General features: G+C 44.9%; 1 protein-coding gene across 1 annotated transcript in view; it reads right to left on the bottom strand.

Moving 5' to 3' along the window:
• Window positions 1–10,783: 10,783 nt before the first annotated feature.
• The window catches only part of wdr93 (WD repeat domain 93), a 172,945-nt gene continuing 160,643 nt past the window's right edge, over window positions 10,784–23,085 (bottom strand). The window contains exon 17 of the mRNA XM_087981177.1: window positions 10,784–10,911. Within this exon, the coding sequence (XP_087837303.1) occupies window positions 10,881–10,911 (31 nt within the window). The 3' untranslated portion in view covers window positions 10,784–10,880. The remainder of the gene's footprint in view (window positions 10,912–23,085) is intronic.

Raw genomic sequence — 23,085 nt, 5'->3', positions numbered from 1 at the left:
CCCATCCCCTATTCACTCCCCAGTCCCTATTCACTCCCCAGTCCCTATTCACTCCCCAGTCCCTACTCACACCCCAGCCCCTACTCACACCCCTGCCCCTATTCACCCACTTGCCCCTATTCACCCACTTGTCCCTCTTCATACCCCAGCCCCTATTCACACCCCAGCCCCTATTCGCACCCCAGCCCCTATTCACCCACTTGTCCCTATTCACACCCCAGCCCCTACTCACACCCCTGCCCCTATTCACCCACTTGCCCCTATTCACCCACTTGTCCCTCTTCATACCCCAGCCCCTATTCACACCCCAGCCCCTATTCACCCACTTGTCCCTATTCACACCCCATCCCCTATTCACTCCCCAGTCCCTATTCACTCCCCAGTCCCTATTCACTCCCCAGTCCCTACTCACTCCCCAGTCCCTACTCACACCCCAGCCCCTACTCACACCCCTGCCCCTATTCACCCACTTGCCCCTATTCACCCACTTGTCCCCATTCACACCCCAGCCCCTATTCACCCACCGCCCCTTATTCGCCCACCATCCCTTATTCACCCACCGTCCCCTAGTCACCCACCGGCCCCTATTCACCCACCGACCCCTATTCACCCACCACCCCCAATTCACCCACCGCCCCCAATTCACCCACCGCCCCCTATTCACTCACTGGCTCCACTTCACCCACCGTCCCCTATTCACCCACCGTCCCCTATTGACCCACCGTCCCCTATTCACCCACCGCCCCCTATTCACCCACCGTCCCCTATTGATCCACCGTCCCCTATTCACCGACCGTCCCCTATTCATCCACCGTCCCCTATTCACCCACCGTCCCCTATTGACCCACCGTCCCCTATTCACCCACCACCCCCATTCACCCACCGCCCCCTATTCACCCACCGTCCCCTATTGACCCACCGTCCCCTATGGACCCACTGTCCCCTATTCACCCACCGTCCCCTATTCACCCACCGTCCCCTATTCACCCACCGCCCCCTATTGACCCACCGTCCCCTATTGACCCACCGTCCCCTATGGACCCACCGTCCCCTATGGACCCACCGTCCCCTATGGACCCACCGTCCCCTATTCACCCACCGTCCCCTATTCACCCACCGTCCCCTATTGACCCACCATCCCCTATTGACCCACCGGCCCCTATTCACCCACCGGCCCCGACTGACCCACCGGGCTCCTATTCACTCACTGCCACGGGTTCCTAGTGAAACAATGTCTTGAATTTAAAACTTTCACCATTGTCCCTAATTTACTCCATGGATGTTCCATTTCTTAACCTTCTCCAAACCCCCAGTGCCCTGGGATATCTGCATTCCACTAATTCTGACCTTGTGAACCCTGTTTATTCCTGATTCCTTTTTTGGTCACTCCTTCTATTGACAAGACCCTAAACTCTGGAAAATCACCCTGAACCACTCCGTCTCCCAGCCTCATAAGGCAAGTGTTTGTTTGTTGATATTACTATCGCCCTGTGTGGTTCATGTTTTATTTCATAATGCGTTTTTAAGTACCTAAAATATGTTATTAATTAAAGGCACTCTTTAAATGCAAATGGCTATTGTTGTGCATTCCATGCTCTGATTGTATTTTGGAACTGAGTTCTCTTAAAGCAGGAGAAACTAAATAAATTTTGCATGTGTTGCATCTATTAGTTTTATGGTCACAGATCAACTGTGATTCCTTTCGTAATTGTGTCTCATGGTCCAGTTTTATTTCATTTTGATGGTTGGTTTGATTAAGCTATTCAAAAATTAGCTTGGAATGAAATAATTGCACAGAGCTGCAATTGATGTTTCAGTGAAAGAGAGCAAGTGACCATCAGTAATCAGACAATTCAATAAGTGATATATGTGCCTGAGATATTCCATGGAATTCAGAGAAAGGACTTGAAATTGAACAACTTGATAACGAAGAGCAGGTAGAAATTAAATTATTACCCTGGTAAGTGAGTTGATAGCAGAGCTGATAATCAATTTAAAAGGCTACAGAGAAATGGGACTGATCTTTCCCAGATACAGCTATAGGCTGAGGCAGCAAGAGGCCCTAACAGTAAACGTTACTGCATCAAGAAACGGAAACTCAGTTGGCTGGATGACTGGTTAGTGATATTAACAGTGTGGGTTCAGTTCCTGCACCAGCTGAGGTTATCGTGAAGCAATCTCTTTTGCAACCTCTCCCCTCACCCAAGGCATGGTGACCCTCAGATGAAGCCACCACTGGTTATCTCTCTCCACTGAGAGAGTAGCCCTATAATCCATTAGGCAACTTTACCTTTTCCTTCCTCTATCTCTTGATTCCCTTTGTAGCCAAATATCTATTGATCCTTGACTTAATGACTGAACCTCAACAGTTCTCTGTGGTCGAGAATACTAAGGGTTCTTAATGCATTAAGTGAAGAAATCTCTCATTGCAATCCTAAATGAACAATTGCTTCTTCTGAGACTGTGACCCAGGTTTAAGACTCTCCAGCAAAGAGTTAAGGTCCTTCCAGCGTCCACAGGTACAGGCACCTTGCAAGAGATAACATATCGTGGCTCACTCCAGTGCAATGACATTCTGCAACCAGCCAATAAATCCAGAAAAGAACTGAAATGAGAAAAATAAAGCAAATCAGTCCTGTATAAAATTTTGAGGGGCACAGACAACTGAAACATCCCCCCCCCCCTTGGCGCATAGAAGTAGGGTTTAGAGGAGATGTAAGGAAATTGTTTTTACCCAAGTGTGGCAATCTGGAACTCACTACCTTGTAAGGCTGGCAGAGGCAGAAACCCTCAATATTTAAGTAGTATTTCGATGTGCACATGTGATGCCAAGGCAATGAACCAAGTGTTGGAAATGGGATTAGAATAGTGAAGTGGTTGTTTTTTGACTTCAATTCGATGGGGCAAAGGGCCTTTTTCTGAGTTGTGGATATCTATGACTCTATTAAGTCTTGGCAATATTCAAACTTTCCTCAAACAGCAATACCAAATAAAAGAAGCAATGACTTTGCTGAATAATAGTGGAATTAAATTTGAAGAAGAACAACAAATAAATTCTGTTTGATCAGCAGGAGTGTGTCTTGGTTGACTGCATAGTCTTGCGGTATAAATGTCTCCAGGTGGCACCTTTAAGCCTGACATTAGATATCAATAAAGGAGTCTTATAGTAATGAATTAAACAATTTTCTGACTGATAAGGAGCAAGCAATCTCAAGGACATTGAATGTGCAGACAAGACAGCCTAAGATACTCTAGATCTATATCCCAATACGCAGGTCACAATGTTGACTTAAGACACAAGATAATGCAACAAAAATTGAGATGATGTGAGGTTGCCAAGTTGTTATACAGCCATAGAGTCATACAGCAAAGAAACAGATCCTTCAATCCAACCAGTCCACGCTGACCATAATCCCAAACTAAACTAGTCCCACCTATCTGTACATGACCCATATTCCTCATGGTATTGGGGGCAAAGTACTAACTTGGATTGAAAGTTGGTTGGCTGACAGGAAAAAAGAGTAGTGATAAACGGCTCCATTGCGGAATGGCAGGCAGTGACCAGTGGGATACCGCAGAGATCAGTGCTGGGACCGCAGCTTTTTACAATATATATTAATGATATAGAAGATGGCATTAGTAATAACATTAGCAAATTTGCTGATGATATTAAGCTGGGTGGCAGGGTGTAATGTGATGAGGATGTTAGGAGATTACAGGGTGACCTGGACAGGTTAGGTGAGTGGTCAGATGCATGGCAGATGCAGTTAATGTGGATAAATGTATGGTTATCCACTTTGGTGGCAAGAACAGGAAGGCAGATTACTACATAAATGGAATCAATTTAGGTAAAGGGGCAGTACAAAGAGATCTGGGTGTTCTTGTACACCAGTCAATGAAGGTAAGCATGCAGATACAGCAGGTAGTGAAGAAGGCTAATAGCATGCTGGCCTTCATAACAAGAGGGATTGAGTATAGAAGCAAAGAGGTTCTTCTGCAGCTGCACAGGGCCCTGGTGAGACCACACCTGGAGTATTGTGTGCAGTTCTGGTCTCCAAATTTGAGGAAAGACATTCTGGCTATTGAGGGAGTGCAGCGCAGGTTCACGAGGTCAATTCCTGAAATGGCGGGGCTACCTTACGCTGAAAGACTGGAGCGACTGGGCTTGTATACCCTTGAGTTTAGAAGACTGAGAGGGGATCTGATTGAGACATATAAGATTATTAAAGGATTGGACACTTTGGAGGCAGGAAACATGTTTCTGTTGATGGGTGAGTGCCAAACCAGAGGACACAGCTTAAAAATATGGGGTAGACCATTTAGGACAGAGATGAGGAGAAACTTCTTCACCCAGAGAGTGGTGGCTGTGTGGAATGCTCTGCCCCAGAGGGCAGTGGAGACCCAGTCTCTGGATTCATTTCAGATAGAGTTGGATAGAGCTCTTAAGGATAGTGGAATCAAGGGTTATGGAGATAAGGCAGGAACAAGATACTGATTAAGGATGATCAGCCATGATCATATTGAATGGTGGTGCAGGTTCGAAGGGCAGAATGGCCTACTCCTGCACCTATTGTCTATTGTCTAAACATTTCTTATTCATGTATTTATCCAAATGTCTTTCAAATGTTGCAACCGTACCCACATCCTCCACTTTCTCTGGAAGTTCGTTCCACACTGGAACCATTCCCTGTGTAAAGAAAATTGCCCCTCATGTCTTTTTAAAAATCTTTTGCCTCACCTTAAAAATATGCCTCCTAGTCTTGAAATCCCTCACTCTCGGGAAAAGACACCTCCTATTCATCTTATCTATACCCCTCATGATTTTATAAACCTTTATAAGGTCACCCCTCTAATCTCCTACAGGGAAAGAAGTCCCAGCTTATTCAGCCTCTTCATATAACTCAAACCCTCCATTCCCAGCAACATCCTGATAGATCTCTTCTGAACCCTCTCCAGCTTAATAATATCCTTCCTATAACAGAGCGACCAGAACTGGACATGGTACTCCAGATGAAACCTCAGCAATGTCCTATAGAACCTCAACATGACGTTAGGATCTGGAATGGATTGCCTGAGAGCAGCGTTCCCTCTGGTCATCAAAGCTGTGATCAGCAAATTTAGGATTGGCTGTATAGATGCAGACATGCACAGCTTAGAGGGAAGTTTGCCTGAGTGTGTGCTGGAGGCAGATTCAATCATGGCATTCCAAAGTTAATTGGATCATTTACACAGTTTAATTGTGTGTAAAAGGCAGAGGAGTGGAACCAGCTGAATTGTTCTTTGCAGACTAGCACAGACATGATTAGCTGAATTGCCCCCACTTCACTAACTGGTTTATGATTCCATGAGGTTTTTCAGTTGCTTTTCTTGCCAGAGCCTGTCGTGGTCTTACCCACCTAGATAGGTGTTGTTCTCTGTGACCAATGTCCTAAATCGTAGCTGACTTATCTCAATGCTCTATGTTCATTTATATGTTCACACACATTCGTCACTTGTTCTCCATCACAGCTTTGTTTTTTTTAAAAAAGTGTGTTTTGATCCCACTAACAGCTACTTGCAGTCTGTGACCAATTTGTTCTTTTTCATTTTCAACCAAGGTTGTAACCCTATCTGTTCACCTCAGGTGATGAAACCTACTGCTTCTGATTTGAATGCATCTTTAATGTCTCCTCAGTCCAGGAAGATTGGTTAATGGGTAAGGGCATAACATTCAGATTCTGATCTATCCTGAATTCTGTCTGATCTTTTGGGTCTTATGGTTATGTTCTGGAAGGTTTTGAAAAAAGTACAATACTGAATTACCTTTACTATCACATGTGCTAAAGGAGTGCAGTGAAATGCTACAAGTCACCACTTACGGTGCCAATTAAGGAGGAGAAAGTGAGGTCTGCAGACGCTGGAGATCAAAGCTGAAACTTTATTGCTGGAACAGCACAGCAGGTCAGGCAGCATCTAGGGAACAGGAGATTCGACGTTTCGGGCACATGCCCTTCTTCAGGAATTCCTGAAGAAGGGCATGTGCCCGAAACGTCGAATCTCCTGTTCCCTAGATGCTGCCTGACCTGCTGTGCTGTTCCAGCAATAAAGTTTCAGCGGTGCCAATTAAGGACAGGGGTACCCAGGTACAGACATTTCAGTACAAGTTCTTAGGAAAAAAGTTAGAAAAATAAAGAAATAAAAAGTCCAGCATTACAGATCATGGGAATAAATTAGAAAATAGAGAAATAAAAAGTTCATGAAGCACTTGAATGAATCCTATCAGACATTTCTTCAAGGTTATGGCTGGGACACATCATTGTGGCAATTTTACTCTGCATTATACATGGCATGGGATTATTTAATTGGGACAATATGGGGAGGGTTTTAATCTGTAGTTGACCAATAACTTGCACCATTTGCTGTTGAATAGAAATGGACAAGGGCTTGCATTAGTATTCCTCACCATAATTAGGTCAAAGAAATATAATTTTATCTTAAACAACCTGACTGAAATTGCACACTTAAAAGATAAATCAAATGTATAGGAATGACATCCTCTCTGTACACTGTCACTAATGTCTCAGTAATTGATAACAGTTCACTTGCATGTTCATTGAACACTATGTGTCAGTCATGTGTGATGAGGTTTCATTAAGCCAACATCCTACATAGCTCTCCATCCACAGACTGCATTATATTGGAGGCCAGAGCCATTCGAGGCTTTGTAACAACATCAGTGAAGGACACTAAGGACTGCAGCACGAAATCAATTTCTTAAATTCTTCCTCTTGGGGACAGCTGCAAATATCAAACATGTTTCAACCATGAACCAGCTTTTGTAAATATCTTTGTACACTCAAAGTAAAGCAGAGTGCAGGCTAAGCAATGAATAATTTTAATGACAAATGTAACTTTCTTTTGTAGTCAGCTGTCAAGCAGAAAAAATATAGTACTTAGCACCAGAAAAATGTAATAGAAATGAGAAATGCGGTTTTCAGGCTTTCTTAAAATTCCACGTGAATTTCTGTGGCCAGCAGAGAGAAAACAGAATGGTGTGTTGTTTCCCTGGTGCCAGGATCAAGGATGTCTCAGAGAGGGTGCAGAATGTTCACACGGGGGGAGAGGGGCCAGCAGGAGGTCATTGTCCACATTGGAACCAACGACATTGGAAGGGAAAAGGTTGAGATTCTGAAGGGAGATTACAGAGAGTTAGGCAGAGATTTAAAAAGGAGGTCCGCAAGGGTAGTAATATCTGGATTACTCCCAGTGCTACGAGCTAGTGAGGGCAGGAATAGGAGGATAGAGCAGATGAATGCATGGCTGAGGAGCTGGTGTATGGGAGAGGGATTCACTTTTTTGGATCATTGGAATCTCTTTTGGGGTAGAAGTGACCTGTACAAGAAAGACGGATTGCACCTAAATTAGAAGGGGACTAATATACTGGCAGGGAGATTTGCTAGAACTGCTTGGGAGGATTTAAACTAGTAAGGTGGGGAGGCGGAACCCAGGGAGATAGTGAGGAAAGAGATTGATCTGAGACGGGTACAGCTGAGAACAGAAGTGAGTCAAACAGTCAGGGCAGGCAGGGATAAGGTAGGACTAATAAATTAAACTGCATTTATTTCAATGCAAGGGGCCCAACAGGGAAGACAGATGAACTCAGGGCATGGTTAGGAACATGGGACTGGGATATCATAGCAATTATGGAAACATGGCTCAGGGATGGGCAGGACTGGCAGCTTAATGTTCCAGGATACAAATACTACAGGAAGGATAGAAAGGGAGGCAAGAGAGATGGGGGAGTGGCATTTTTGATAAGGGATAGCATTACAGCTGTGCTGAGGGAGGATATTCCCGGAAATACATCCAGGGAAGTTATTTGGGTGAAACTGAGAAATAAGAAAGGGATGATTACCTTATTGGGATTGTATTATAGTCCCCCCAATAGTCAGAGGGAAATTGAGAAACAAACTTTTAAGGAGATCTCAGCTATCTGTAAGAATAATAGAATAGTTATGGTAGGGGATTTTAACTTACCAAATATCAACTGGGACTGCCATAATGTTAAAGGAAAAGAATTTCTTAAGTGTGTACAAGACAATTTTCTGATTCATTATGTGGATGTACCTACTAGAGAAGGTGCAAAATGTGACCTTCTCTTGGGAAATAAGGCAGGGCAGGTGACTGAGGTGTCAGTGGGGGAGCACTTTGGGGCCAGCGACCATAATTCTATTCGTTTTAAAATAGTGATGGAAAAGGATAGACCAGATCTAAAAGTTGAAGTTCTAAATTGGAGAAAGGTCAATTTTGACGGTATTAGGCAAGAACTTTCGAAAGCTGATTGCAGACAGATATTCGCAGGTAAAGGGACGGCTGGAAAATGGGAAATGAGATAACAAGAATCCAGAGAAAGTATATTCCTGTCAGGGTGAAAGGGAAGGCTGGTAGGTATAGGGAATGCTGGATGACTAAAGAAATTGAAGGTTTGGTTAAGAAAAAGAAGGAAGCATATGTCACGTATAGACAGGATAGATCGAGTGAATCCTTAGAAGAGTAGAAAGAAAGTATGAGTATACTTAAGAGGGAAATCAGGAGAGCAAAACAAGGACATGAGATAGCATTGGCAAATAGAATTAAGGAGAATCCAAAGGGTTTTTACAAATATATTAAGGACAAAAGGGTAACTAGGGAGAGAATAGGGCCCCTCAAAGAAAGCAAGGCGGCCTTTGTGTGGAGCCACAGAAAATCGGGGAGATACTAAATGAATATTTTGCATCAGTATTTACTGTGGAAAAGGATATGGAAGATGTAGACTGTCGGGAAATAGATGGTGACATCTTGCAAAATGTCCAGATTACAGAGGAGGAAGTGCTGCATGTCTTGAAATGGTTAAAAGTGGATAAGTCCCTAGGACCTGATCAGATGTACCCGAGAATTCTGTGGGAAGCTAGAAAAGTGATTGCTGGGCCTCTTGCTAAGATATTTGTATCATCAATAGTCACAGGTGAGGTGCCGGAAGACTGGAGGTTGGCAAACGTGGTGCCACTGTTTAAGAAGGGTGGTAAAGACAAGCCAGGGAACTATAGACCAGTGAGCCTGACCTCGGTAGTGGGCATGTTGTTGGTGGGAATCCTGAGGGACATGATGTACATGCATTTGGAAAGGCAAGGACTGATTCGGGATAGTCAACATGGCTTTGTGCGTGGGAAATCATGTCTCACAAACTTGATTGAGTTTTTTGATGAAGTAACAAAGAAGATTGATGAGGGCAGAGCAGTAGATGTGATCTGTATGGACTTCAGTAAGGCGTTTGACAAGGTTCCCCCATGGGAGACTGATTAGCAAGGTTAGATCTCATGGAATACAGGGAGAACTAGCCATTTGGATACAGAACTGGCTCAAAGGTAGAAAACAGAGGGTGGTGGTGGAGAGTTGTTTTTTAGACTGATATATAATCTCCTACATTGACTCTAAGGCAGTGAATGCCAATATTGGTAATAGTTTTCACACATTATATTGATGCTCATGTATCCATTCTCTTTGAATTGATAGATCTCAATACATTTGGTGCTCTGCATTTTTAAGATGCATAATGAAGTCAGAATAGCATCTAATGAGACACTGGAAAGGAAATGACATCACCACAGAAAGTTACATCACCAACGCAAGGAAACCGAAACATACAAATAGAAAGCAGATCATGCCACCAGTGCTTCATCTGGAGGTTCACTGATGTTACCTGGTATGATGACGAAACATCTGAAAATGAACATTACAGTTCAGCGAGCAAACCTACATCCAGAACACAAGGATGTGATTGCACTGGAGATGGTGCAGAGGAGATTCACCAGGATCTTGCCTGAGATTAAAAAGTCTCAATTATGAGGAGAGACGGGATAGGCTGAGATTGTTCTCCTTGAAGCAGAGGAGGCTCAGGGAGGGATCTGATTGAGGTTATACAGAGTAGATTGTGAGAATCTATTACTCATGGCAGGCATGTCAAAGTCCAGAGGGCATACGTTTAAGGTGAGGAGTAAGTGGTTAGAGGAGATGTAAAGAATCTTTTTTCCATCCATAGGCTACTAGATGTATGAAACATGCTGCCTGAGAGGATGGTGAGGCAAATATTCTCACAACATTTAAGAAGCATCTGGATGAGTGTTTAGAATACCAGGATATGGTAGGTTATGGACCAAGCGCAGTAAATGGGATTAGGGTTGATTGATGTTTGTTGGTTGGCATAGACCTGGTGGGCCAAAGGGCCTGTGCTGTATGGCTCCATGACTCATTTTTATTCATCAGATGTTGGGTGATGCTGCCTAGGAAGCTATTTGTTGCCCAGGAGATGAAAGGTCAGATAGTGATCGAGCTCCTCACCCATCCATTCCATAATGGATGTTCGGCTACTTTTTATTATTATTTCTTAATGTCACCTTTGGTGTGAAATTAATCTTTTCTTCTTTCTGCAGCTGAGATGTGGCAGTTTTGGTTGGACAGCATTGGACCCTCAGCAGTTGCAACGGGCCCCCAGTCCTCAGCAGTTTCGGCAGGCCCCCTCAGCAGTTTCGATAGGTCCGGATCTTGGCATTTTTGACAGGTCCCCAGTCCTCAGCAGTTTCAGCAGGCCCTTGGTCCTCGGCAGTTTTGACAGGCCCCAAGTCCTCAGTGGTTTCGGCAGGCCCCTTGGCAGTTTCAAGAGGACCCAGTCCTTGGCAGTTGGAGAAGGCCTCAGTTGTCAGTAATTGGGTATACTGAAGAAGGGCTTATGCCCGAAATGTCGATTCTCCTGTTCCCTGGATGCTGCCTGACCTGCTGCGCTTTTCCAGCAACACATTTTCAGCTCTGATCTCCAGCATCTGCAGACCTCACTTTCTCCTCAGTAATTGGGTATACCCTGGTCTTCAGCAGTGGCCAGTTTGTGAAACCAAGAGGCTGTGAAATTAACAACAACATGATATTTGTCTTAGTTTTGTCTAATTTTTAATATATAAATTATTGTTATGACAGGGGTTAAACCCTCCTGCTTAATTTAAACCAGCAACACAGAAAAGATTTATCCCATGCAGTAATCTGTGAAAATTCAAGAGGCCAAGAACTATTCAAAGTAAAAATTAGCAACTTTATTTCTTAAAGTATAACAGACAATAATTAACTAACAACTATTTACAACTCCTTCCTCTAACCTATCTATTACTTTCCCTTCTATAATACAAGTCCAATAAACCCTTGGCTAAGGTTTACTGAAAAATTCATATTTCAAAACCAGCCAGCGGTTGAATCTTCTATTTATCTTATCTGTAGAGTTGCTCTCCACATTGGTGTTGATGTTTTTTCTGTGCAAACTCCTTCTCTAGACAGGTACCTCTCAGAGAGTTCTTACCAACAGCCTACATCTGTTGGTCTTTTGGTAGTTCTTCCCCAACTGTTCAATTTTTCCAGATCTTATATCTCCAAAGCATCGGATTGGCTTTTAATATTGCCAATATACTCTATTCAAACTGGTTTGGAGTTTGGTATGTTTATGGGTATAATTTAAACTGAATTTGGCCTAATTCAAATTTGTTTCTGTCTCCAGGCAACCAGCTACTCTAGCTGCTGAATCACATGTTACATTACATCTTGTTCAGAACACTTGGTGCTGTCAGGTAGTTCTGCTAGCTTTTAACTTTCTTAAAGGTACAGTACATGCACACCTTCATAGCATTATATAATTAAATGCCACTTTTTAAAGAACTTATATATATTTTACTGTATTTTCACCAATACAAGTAACAATAAATTTCTATCCATCCATCCATCTATCCATCCGTTGATCTATCCATCCATCCATCCATCCATCCATCCATCTGTCTGTCCATCCATCCCTAATCCCCCGTGAACAGTTAATTTCCCAGAGAACAGTCAACCATATTGCTGTGGGTCTGAAGTCACATTCTGGCTAGACTGGGTAAGGATAGCAGATTTCCTTCTCGAAAGCAGGTTAGTGAACCATGTGTGTTTTTACAACTCCTGGCTGAGGCTATGTGGTCATTACTAGAATAGATATTTCCTCCCAGATTTTTATTGAATTTTATTGAATGCAGTGGGATTCAAACCCATGAGTTGGGGCTTTGGATTACTAGTCCAATGACATCAGCACTACACAATGCCTCTTCATTTGCTTGGTATGCTATGCTCCTGCATGGGGGAAATAAACAGGATTTATTTCGGATTAAGGTGACTCCACTGGTGATGGAAAAATATGATCCATTCAATCCTTTGGGCCCAGCTTGTTCCCTCACTTTGTCTCTAAGTCAGAAAATTGTGGGTTCAAGTCCAACTTCGATGCAATGAACACAATGATCACGGCTGAGTGCTGAGCTGAGGGATTGCTGCACCATCAGAAGTTCCATCTTTTAGAGTTGCTATTAAACCAAGGTGCCTCCTGACCTCATAATACTATTTCAAAAAAGAGCAGAAGAGTTATCTGGTCAAAAGTCAACATCGTTAGTACAGATCATCTGACTTTTACCATTGCTGTTTGTGCGAATTTCCCCTGTGTGAAACAGGGACATCGATAAGACCCACACTTGGTGATATTTCAAAATTACTTTCTGACTTGGCCGAGATTTTAACTGTTGAAAATACTTGCATATTTCACCACCTTATTATTCGCAACACAAATTCATATTTCTTGCAGGAATCTTTGACTTTAAATTCTGGCATCCGTTCGAACACAGAATGGGTTATTCTGTCTGCACGTTCCAGAAATGTTACAGGAAATTCATTTGCAGTCTCAATCCAGTTCTCCAGTGCATGGGCCTGTAGCACAACTTGGCATTATTTGGCATCAAACTTGACAAATATGTAGGAAATCGGTAAATACCTCACTGACTGGATTAGGAGGCATTCTTCTAATATTGAGGCTGAGTGGGATTATTGGACTGCAGTTGGGGGAACATTTCACTGCATCATACCTTTGTTATATCTGACCTGTGATTGCAATTGTCCTCAATTTCAATGAGGAGGCAGAGTATTGACTCAGTTCCAAGAGATCACAGGATTGACTGGAACTCAATTTTCAAACTCCTTTTCACTTGTGAATAGCTGTTGTTCATAATTTCAAATATTGACGTATTCTGAATAAAGGAGAAAGTGAGGACTGCAGATGCTGGAGATCAGCGCTTAAAAATGTGTTGCTGGAAAAGCGCAGCAGGTCAGGCAGCATCCAAGAGGCAGGAGATTCGACGTTTCAGGCATAAGCCCTTCTTCAAGAATGAGGAGGGTGTGCCAAGCGGGCTAAGATAAAAGGTAGGGAGGAGGGACTTGGGGGAGCGGTGTTGGGAATGCGATAGGTGGAAGGAGGTTAAGGTAGGCCGGAGAGGGGGTGGGGCAGAGAGGTCGGGAAGAAGATTGCAGGTCAAGAAAGCAGTGCTGAGTCCGAGGGTTGGGACTGAGACAAGGTGGGGTGAGGGGAAATGAGGAAGCTGGAGAAATCTGCATTCATCCCTTGTGGTTGGAGGGTTCCTAGGTGGAGGATGAGGCGCTCTTCCTCCAGGCGTCGTGTTGCCATGGTCTGGCGATGGAGGAGGCCAAGGACCTGCATGTCCTTGGTGGAGAGGGAGGGGGAGTTAAAGTGTTTAGCCACAGGGTGGTTGGATTGGTTGGTGCGGGTGTCCCAGAGGTGTTCTCCCATTGGGGAGACAGGCCGCCTACTTGCGGAACGTTTCAGAGAACACCTCTGGGACACCCGCACCAACCAATCCAACCACCCTGTGGCTCAACACTTTAACTCCCCCTCCCACTCCACCAAGGACATGCAGGTCCTTGGCCTCCTCCATCGCCAGACCATGGCAACATGATGCCTGGAGGAAGAGCGCCTCATCTTCCACCTAGGAACCATCCAACCACAAGGGATGAATGCAGATTTCTCCAGCTTTCTCATTTCCCCTCCCCCCACCTTTTCTTAGTCCCAACCCTCAGACTCAGCACTGCCTTCTTGATCTGCAATCTTCTTCCTGACCTCTCCGCCCCCACCCCCTCTCCGGCCTATCACCCTCACCTTAACCTCCTTCCACCTATCGCATTCGCAACGCCCCTCCCCCAAGTCCCTCCTCCCTACCTTTTATCTTAGCCCGCTTGGCACACCCTCCTCATTCCTGAAGAAGGGCTTATGCCCGAAACGTCAAATCTCCTGCTCCTTGGATGCTGCCTGACCTGCTGCGCTTTTCCAGCAACACATTTTTAAGCAGTATTCTGAATAGAACCAAGAAGAGATTAAGCAGCTTCTTTTCAAGAAAGTTGCTTTCTTTTTTCTAGCTTCTTAGCAGGCAGTCTGAGAGGAAGGTGAGTATGTATCGAGATGAATGAATAGGGAGAAAAGGAACCAGTATCTACATGCAATAGTAGAATAAATGCCAGATATTCACAAAGTATTGTCATTAAAGAGCTTTGTATCTAACTGACCATGCCCAACATATAATTAATGAGAATTTGTTTCTTCTAACTGTCTTTTCAAGTCCTTTGATTCAAAGTCATTGACAAACCAGACATTATGTTTCATTTCTCCTCATTTCCCTTCCTCCATTCTCTCCTACGCGATCTGGGATATGACTCACTTGGTGTATCTGTATCACCACTCGATTGTTAATTACCAGTGCAATTTAAGCATTGAAACATTATTCCGACACAAATATAATCATGAGCAAGCTTCATTCAGTCTATTTCTGATCTCCAGATACATGCACTTATCAGCAAGGTATTTTGAGCGTTGAGCCAGACTGGAAGTGCCCGGCTGGTTTAATTTTCTTCTCTTCAAGACGACACTCAGGTCAACCATAACTTTGTCTCCTGCACGGACTGAGATGATTTCACTGCACGCAGTGCATGGATATTAGCTAACACTTCCTTGACTGGTCTATTCACCGATTCCCAAATCTGTGCCCTTCCGTCATTTGGAAGGACAGGATTGCACCTACATAGGAAAACCAGCGTTCCATTCTCAATTGGATGTTTACTGCTGTTTCTTCATTGTCACTTCAAAATTCCTTAGACTCCCTAATTAGTGCTATGATAGAGGTATCTTCAGTATACAAGACAGCAGCAATTCAAAAAGGAGTAGGCATTAATTTACATGCACACTCCAAGCATGATCAAATATATTTAGCCCCTTACATCAAATTATGCCATTTATCTCAAGGAAGCAAGGTGATTTTACATGACAGAGGCTTTCTACTATGAAAGAAAAATCACTCATGGCAACTAGAAATATTTAGCGTTAAGGCGTGAGGCAATAATGGAACATCATTTAGAATTGATATCGGTGAATGGGGAAGGAGGTCTGTGCAAATGATTATGCGTGACACTATTGCATTCTCAATGATTCATGGAGGTAATAGAACAGTTGTAGATTTCAATTAAATCGTACAATCCACATCACATTAACTCTGACAAACTGCATTCCATTTCTGCAGTCACTGCAGCATGGGAATAGGACAGTCTATGGGCCATTCATGATCTTCAGTTCCACTGTTGAAAATGTTCGATGTGCCTACTATTGACTTCAGGATGTTAGGCATGTCAAATAAGTGAAGCCTGACATCGGAAGGATACATGTTCCCATAAATGTTTGGGGTGATTTGGAATGACTTCCAGCTAAATGCTGTACTGATTAAATCTTAAAAAGTACTGTATGAATACTGTATATCATTAGATACACAGCTGAAGATTTCATACTAATACTGAAGAGTTAATGGAATGCTGTGTGGAGCATGGTATGTGTCCAAGTGGCCAAGAGTGATTCTGCAGTGCTTTTATGTGTGGTTATCAGATGGATTTTGATAACCCAGCTGCCCATGTGGAGGGCACCACAATGATACCTTCTTGTCAGTACATCATAGACACCAGCCAACTACCAAGTTGCTTTATTATAACACCTTTAACATGTTCAGGTGTTCCAGAATGCATCACAAATATTCTATCAAAGGAAGGCTATATAAAATAACATTAGGATGGATGCCCTAAAGTCTGGGCAAAAAGAAAGGTTTAAGGAGTGTTTTCAATAAGGCAGGAGAGGTAGAGAGGCTGAGAGGTGAGGCGATGGAGACACTTGAAAACAAAGAAATATTCAAGATTGGAGACGGTTACAGAGCGTAGTGAACTCGGCCCGGACAATCACAAAGGCCAACCTCCCATCTATAGAGTCCATCTACCAGGCCCGCTGTCAAGGAAAGGTAGCCAGCATTCTCAAAGATCCATTTCATCCTGGCAATATTTTTCTACGATCTCTACCATTAGGTAGAAGGTACAGAAGCCTGAACACATGCACCAGCCGGTTTTACAATGGTTTCTACCCTACTGTTGTTAGAATACTGAAAGGACTCACAAAATCTTAACATTTGCCTGTACCTGTGTTTTTGTTTTTGCCGCTGTTCATCTATTATTTACTTACCTATGCTACTTAACTCTGTGATCTGCCTGTATTGCTCACAAGACGAAGCTTTTCACTGTGCCTCGGTACACGTGACATTCCATTCCATTATACAGCAGCTGCTTTATCCTGACTTAACAAACTAGAGAATTGGAGACAACCATGTGCAGGATTTTAACCAACTTAACATAGACCTTTGATGTCTAGTTCCACACCGAACAAACCAAGGCAAGGCCTGATTGAGTTCAGTGATAACGGGGATGTGTGTCATTGTAATTTCGTATTTCAAAATGGAGCCACCCTGCTCATTCAGTTCCAAGTATGTTACACAGTGTGACAAATAAGACGGGCACTGCGGACATTATACACAAGGGCAGCAATTCCTGAGCATTCACTGATGTAGGACCAGGGCGTGTCAATATACCTGTCAATACGCCAGCCTTTACTCACCTGTGATGCAGTTTGCAGGTGTCACTGCATCTAGGGCATGCTCAGGAAATTATTCTGGATTATTAAACAGTGACATGTTGATTTGCAGTGATATTCAGTGACTCGTTTTGGTTTGATGGGTTGGGATGAGAAGACAATTGTTGTGGAGGTGCTGGTGTTGGACTGGAGTGGACAAAGTTAAAAATTGCACAGCACCAGGTTATAGTCCAACAGGTTTATTTGGAAGCACAAGCTTGCAGAGCGCTGCCCCTTCATCAGGGAGCTAGCTGATGAAGAAGCAGTGCTCTACAAGCTTGTGCTTCCAAATAAACCTGTTGGACTATAACCTGGTGTCATGTCATTTTTAATTAAAACAAATGTTGTAAGTTGACGTGCTCCTTTAACAAGGTTATGCTATCCTTGGCTTTTTTTTTCAGAGAAGTCATAAACAATACAGACTCCAAAAAGTCTGGGGGTTGAAGGGGTTTAGAGCCAATTTATTTATAGCTAACAGAGACTGCCTTAGGCAGAAGGCTTCCAAGTTTTAAAACAACACTAGTACAATGAAAGGAGTTTGGCCAGTTCTCCCAGCTCAGGTTTTCTCTGGTTTGTTTTCTTTTCTTTTCACAGTAGTGTGATAAAGAAGGCTGCTGGACTCAGGCTGGTACTCTCTCTCTGATTTATATCCTGTCAGAACCTGTGTTTGATATTACCTTTTGTGCCAAGGGGTGTTTATGGGGATTGTTGCAAGTACTTGGAACAGCATCATTAAGTTGAGATGATCTGTTGGGTTTTTGGATAGGTTAAGTTATTCAGTAGTCTGTTTTCTGTTGTCTGTGTTTCATTTGGAAATCTTGTAAATAAATTCTGTCTGTTTAAAACAAAGTGGTTTGATCAGCTGATTCTCTCTTGGAATATCCATGTTACACCAGCTTAAAACAGCAAAGTTAGGGTCTGGGCTACTTTCTGGAAACATTTCGAGGGGGTCTGGCCTGGTCCATAACACATGTACATAGGAATAAACCCTTCACCTTAGTCAAGGGGGCATAGATTTAAAATGAAGCGTGAGGAGGATTAGAGGGGTTTTAAGGAGAATGTGTTTCTCCCAGAGAGTGAAAGGTCTTTAGAACTCATTGCCTGAAAGGGTGGTAAATCAGGAACCATCAAAATATTTCAGAAACATTTAGGTGAGCACTTGAAATTCCACAGCATACAAGGCTGTAGTCAGATGCTGGGAAATGGGGTTAGAGTAGATAGGTATTTGATAACTGGCATGGGCAATGGGTCTGCTGTAATACTCAATGATTCCATAACGAGCTTGATTTTAACTCATATCATGCCGCAGAGCCTGCTGGGAGCAGCAGTAAGAGTGAGAGAGGTCTCGGGTGGTAATTGCTCAGCTCATTTTTACAGACAGGCCCATACTGAGCACCTCACTTCCTGACCAAAAAAATCCCAGGACTTGATAGGACATGGTTGCCTGTCTGCAAATATCAGGCAATAGGAAAGCTCTCTCCGAGACCCCGGGAATGGCTTTTAGTGCACCAGGTTGGGATCTTAGCTATGAGAAAGTAGGGAACGTCCTGGGAAAGGGCTATCCCAGTTTGGGGTCTGAAGGGGGCAACTGAGCTCGTCCTGAGTCTTTTCTAATATGGGCTACCGGTGCCAATCTGTTGTACCATCCCTCACTACTCAGCCTGGCTCGAATTAAAATGACAGATGTAGTGCCAATAACTTCATCAGAGCCTGATTTGTCTTTGTACAGAAAGCCTTGTCAGTCTGTTAGCAATCAGGTCGGAGACAGGAAGGAAGTGGGGAAGACCCATTACCCATCTTGTACCCAGAAGACAGTGAGAGAGAATGTTGAACTGATCTGCAGGAGTCTTCAATTAATCGGAGCTTTTTCCAGTTTGATGTCTGAGTGGAAGTCTGTGCTGTTGTGGGAGAATTTTGAAGGCAGTATTGTAAGCCACTTTATCTGCTTCTCCAGACGGTTTCCTATCAGATTCCTAAGAAAACTAGGCTCGATAGTTTATTTTGTTTGTAAAGAGAAGCCAATTCCATGACAGCAGCTTCGATTTACACAGGAGACAATCAGAGATAAGGGTAAAAGCTTGACCTTTGTTATACGAGAAACATTTCCATAGTTCGTCTGAAGTGAAAACACAGTGGAAAGAAGCCGGTGGAAGATATAGCCGACAAGTGTGAGATCCACACTGAATCCTGTGATATCCAGTGAAAGTTGTTCACATTATCGTTAGCATCTCTTCAGAAGTCAGAGATGAAGACTCAAAAACCAAGATGGCAGTGGAGTAGCCAGGCTGTATTCAGGCTTGTAATCTTCGAGGCTCGTCTGCTCCTGTCTGCTGTCTTAATATTTTTATTTCTTTTATTCTCTTTAAAGCCTTCTGTCACAGGGTCATCAGCATCGCCACAGCAGTGAGAGCGGTCCATTCCCAGACTGGCAGCATCCTCAAGTCGCTCAGAGGTGACAGCAGCAGCGGAAGCAAGTTCAGTAACACCCCCCTGTTAATCGGGGCAGTGGGTCAGCAAAGCTTATCTACTCCCAGCGATAGGGGCAGTGACTAATCTGCTCCCAGTGATTGGGACAGTGACTAATCTGCTCCCAGTGATTGGGACAGTGACTAATCTGCTCCCAGCGATAGGGGCAGTGACTAATCTGCTCCCAGTGATTGGGACAGTGACTAATCTGCTCCCATTGATTGGGACAGCGACTAATCTGCTCCCAGTGATTGGGACAGTGACTAATCTGCTCCCAGTGATTGGGACAGTGACTAATCTGCTCCCAGTGATAGGGACAGTGACTAATCTGCTCCCAGTGATTGGGGCAGTGACTAATCTGCTCCCAGTGATTGGGGCAGTGACTAATCTGCTCCCAGTGATTGGGACAGTGACTAATCTGCTCCCAGCGATAGGGGCAGTGGCTAATCTGCTCCCAGTGATTGGGAGAGTGAGTAATCTGCTCCCAATGATTGGGACAGTGACTAATCTGCTCCCAGTGATTGGGACAGTGACTAATCTGCTCCCAGTGATTGGGGCAGTGACTAATCTGCTCCCAGTGATTGGGACAGTGACTAATCTGCTCCCGGTGATTGGGACAGTGACTAATCTGCTCCCAGTGATTGGGACAGTGACTAATCTGCTCCCAGTGATTGGGACAGTGACTAATCTGCTCCCAGCAATAGGGGCAGTGACTAATCTGCTCCCAGTGATTGGGACAGTGACTAATCTGCTCCCAATCACTGGGACAGTGGCTAATCTGCTCCCAGTGATTGGGGCAGTGACTAATCTGCTCCCAGTGATTGGGACAGTGACTAATCTGCTCCCAGTGATTGGGGCAGTGACTAATCTGCTCCCAGTGATTGGGACAGTGACTAATCTGCTCCCAGTGATTGGGACAGTGACTAATCTCCTTCCAGTGATTGGGACAGTGACTAATCTGCTCCCAGCAATAGGGGCAGTGACTAATCTGCTCCCAATGATTGGGACAGTGACTAATCTGCTCCCAGTGATTGGGACAGTGACTAATCTGCTCCCAGTGATTGGGACAGTGACTAATCTGCTCCCAGTGATTGGGGCAGTGACTAATCTGCTCCCAGTGATTGGGACAGTGACTAATCTGCTCCCAGTGATTGGGGCAGTGACTAATCTGCTCCCAGTGATTGGGACAGTGACTAATCTCCTTCCAGTGATTGGGACAGTGACTAATCTGCTCCCAGCAATAGGGGCAGTGACTAATCTGCTCCCAATGATTGGGACAGTGACTAATCTGCTCCCAGTGATTGGGACAGTGACTAATCTGCTCCCAGTGATTGGGACAGTGACTAATCTGCTCCCAGTGATTGGGGCAGTGACTAATCTGCTCCCAGTGATTGGGACAGTGACTAATCTGCTCCCAGTGATTGGGGCAGTGACTAATCTGCTCCCAGTGATTGGGACAGTAACTAATCTGCTCCCAGTGATTGGGGCAGTGACTAATCTGCTCCCAGTGATTGGGACAGTGACTAATCTGCTCCCAGCGATAGGGGCAGTGGCTAATCTGCTCCCAGTGATTGGGAGAGTGAGTAATCTGCTCCCAGTGATTGGGACAGTGACTAATCTGCTCCCAGTGATTGGGACAGTGACTAATCTGCTCCCAGCGATAGGGGCAGTGACTAATCTGCTCCCAGCGATAGGGGCAGTGACTAATCTGCTCCCAGTGATTGGGACAGTGACTAATCTGCTCCCAGTGAAAGGGACAGTGACTAATCTGCTCCCAGCGATAGGGGCAGTGACTAATCTGCTCCCAGTGATTGGGACAGTGACTAATCTGCTCCCAGTGATAGGGACAGTGGCTAATCTGCTCCCAGTGATTGGGGCAGTGACTAATCTGCTCCCAGCATTAGGGGCAGTGACTAATCTGCTCCAGCGATAGGGGCAGTGACTAATCTGCTCCCAGTGATTGGGACAGTGAGTAATCTGCTCCCAGTGATTGGGGCAGTGATTACTCTGCTCCCAGTGATTGGGACAGTGACTAATCTGCTCCCAGTGATTGGGACAGTGACTAATCTGCTCCCAGTGATTGGGACAGTGACTAATCTGCTCCCAGTGATTGGGGCAGTGGCTAATCTGCTCCCAGTGATTGGGGCAGTGCCTAATCTGCTCCCAGTGATTGTGGCAGTGGCTAATCTGCTCCCAGTGATTGGGACAGTGGCTAATCTCCTTCCAGTGATTGGGGCAGTGGCTAATCTGCTCCCAGTGATTGGGACAGTGGCTAATCTCCTTCCAGTGATTGGGGCAGTGGCTAATCTGCTCCCAATGATTGGGGCAGTGGCTAATCTGCTCCCAGTGATTGTGGCAGTGGCTAATCTGCTCCCAGTGATTGGGACAGTGGCTAATCTCCTTCCAGTGATTGGGGCAGTGGCTAATCTCCTTCCAGTGATTGGGACAGTGACTAATCTGCTCCCAATGATTGGGACAGTGACTAATCTGCTCCCAGTGATTGGGACAGTGACTAATCTGCTCCCAATGATTGGGACAGTGGCTAATCTGCTCCCAGTGATTGGGGCAGTGGCTAATCTGCTCCCAATGATTGTGGCAGTGACTAATCTGCTCCCAGGGATAGGGGCAGTGACTAATCTGCTCCCAGTGATTGGGACAGTGGCTAATTTGCTCCCAGTGATTTGGGCAGTGGCTAATCTGCTCCCAGTGATTGGGACAGTGGCTAATCTGCTCCCAGTGATTGGGGCAGTGATTACTCTGCTCCCAGTGATTGGGACAGTGACTAATCTGCTCCCAGTGATTGGGACAGTGACTAATCTGCTCCCAGTGATTGGGACAGTGACTAATCTGCTCCCAGTGATTGGGGCAGTGGCTAATCTGCTCCCAGTGATTGGGGCAGTGCCTAATCTGCTCCCAGTGATTGTGGCAGTGGCTAATCTGCTCCCAGTGATTGGGACAGTGGCTAATCTCCTTCCAGTGATTGGGGCAGTGGCTAATCTGCTCCCAGTGGTTGGGACAGTGGCTAATCTCCTTCCAGTGATTGGGGCAGTGGCTAATCTGCTCCCAATGATTGGGACAGTGACTAATCTGCTCCCAGTGATTGGGACAGTGGCTAATCTCCTTCCAGTGATTGGGGCAGTGGCTAATCTCCTTCCAGTGATTGGGACAGTGACTAATCTGCTCCCAATGATTGGGACAGTGACTAATCTGCTCCCAGTGATTGGGACAGTGACTAATCTGCTCCCAGTGATTGGGACAGTGACTAATCTGCTCCCAGTGATTGGGGCAGTGGCTAATCTGCTCCCAATGATTGGGACAGTGACTAATCTGCTCCCAGTGATTGGGACAGTGACTAATCTGCTCCCAGTGATTGGGGCAGTGACTAATCTGCTCCCAGTGATTGGGACAGTGACTAATCTGCTCCCAGTGATTGGGACAGTGACTAATCTGCTCCCAATGATTGGGACAGTGACTAATCTGCTCCCAGTGATTGGGACAGTGACTAATCTGCTCCCAGTGATTGGGGCAGTGGCTAATCTGCTCCCAATGATTGTGGCAGTGACTAATCTGCTCCCAGTGATTGGGGCAGTGACTAATCTGCTCCCAGTGATTGGGACAGTGACTAATGTGCTCCCAGTGATTGGGGCAGTGACTAATCTGCTCCCAGTGATTGGGATAGTGACTAATCTGCTCCCAGTGATTGGGACAGTGACTAATCTGCTCCCAGTGATTGGGACAGTGGCTAATCTGCTCCCAGTGATTGGGGC

This window comes from Chiloscyllium plagiosum, unplaced genomic scaffold (assembly GCF_037043375.1).
Source record: "Chiloscyllium plagiosum isolate Xiang-an unplaced genomic scaffold, Cpla_swu_hap1 HiC_scaffold_39, whole genome shotgun sequence".
In the NCBI taxonomy this organism is placed as follows: Eukaryota; Metazoa; Chordata; class Chondrichthyes; order Orectolobiformes; family Hemiscylliidae; genus Chiloscyllium; species Chiloscyllium plagiosum.
Note: the sequence above shows the minus strand (reverse complement) of the source record. Positions and strands in the feature narration are given on the sequence as shown.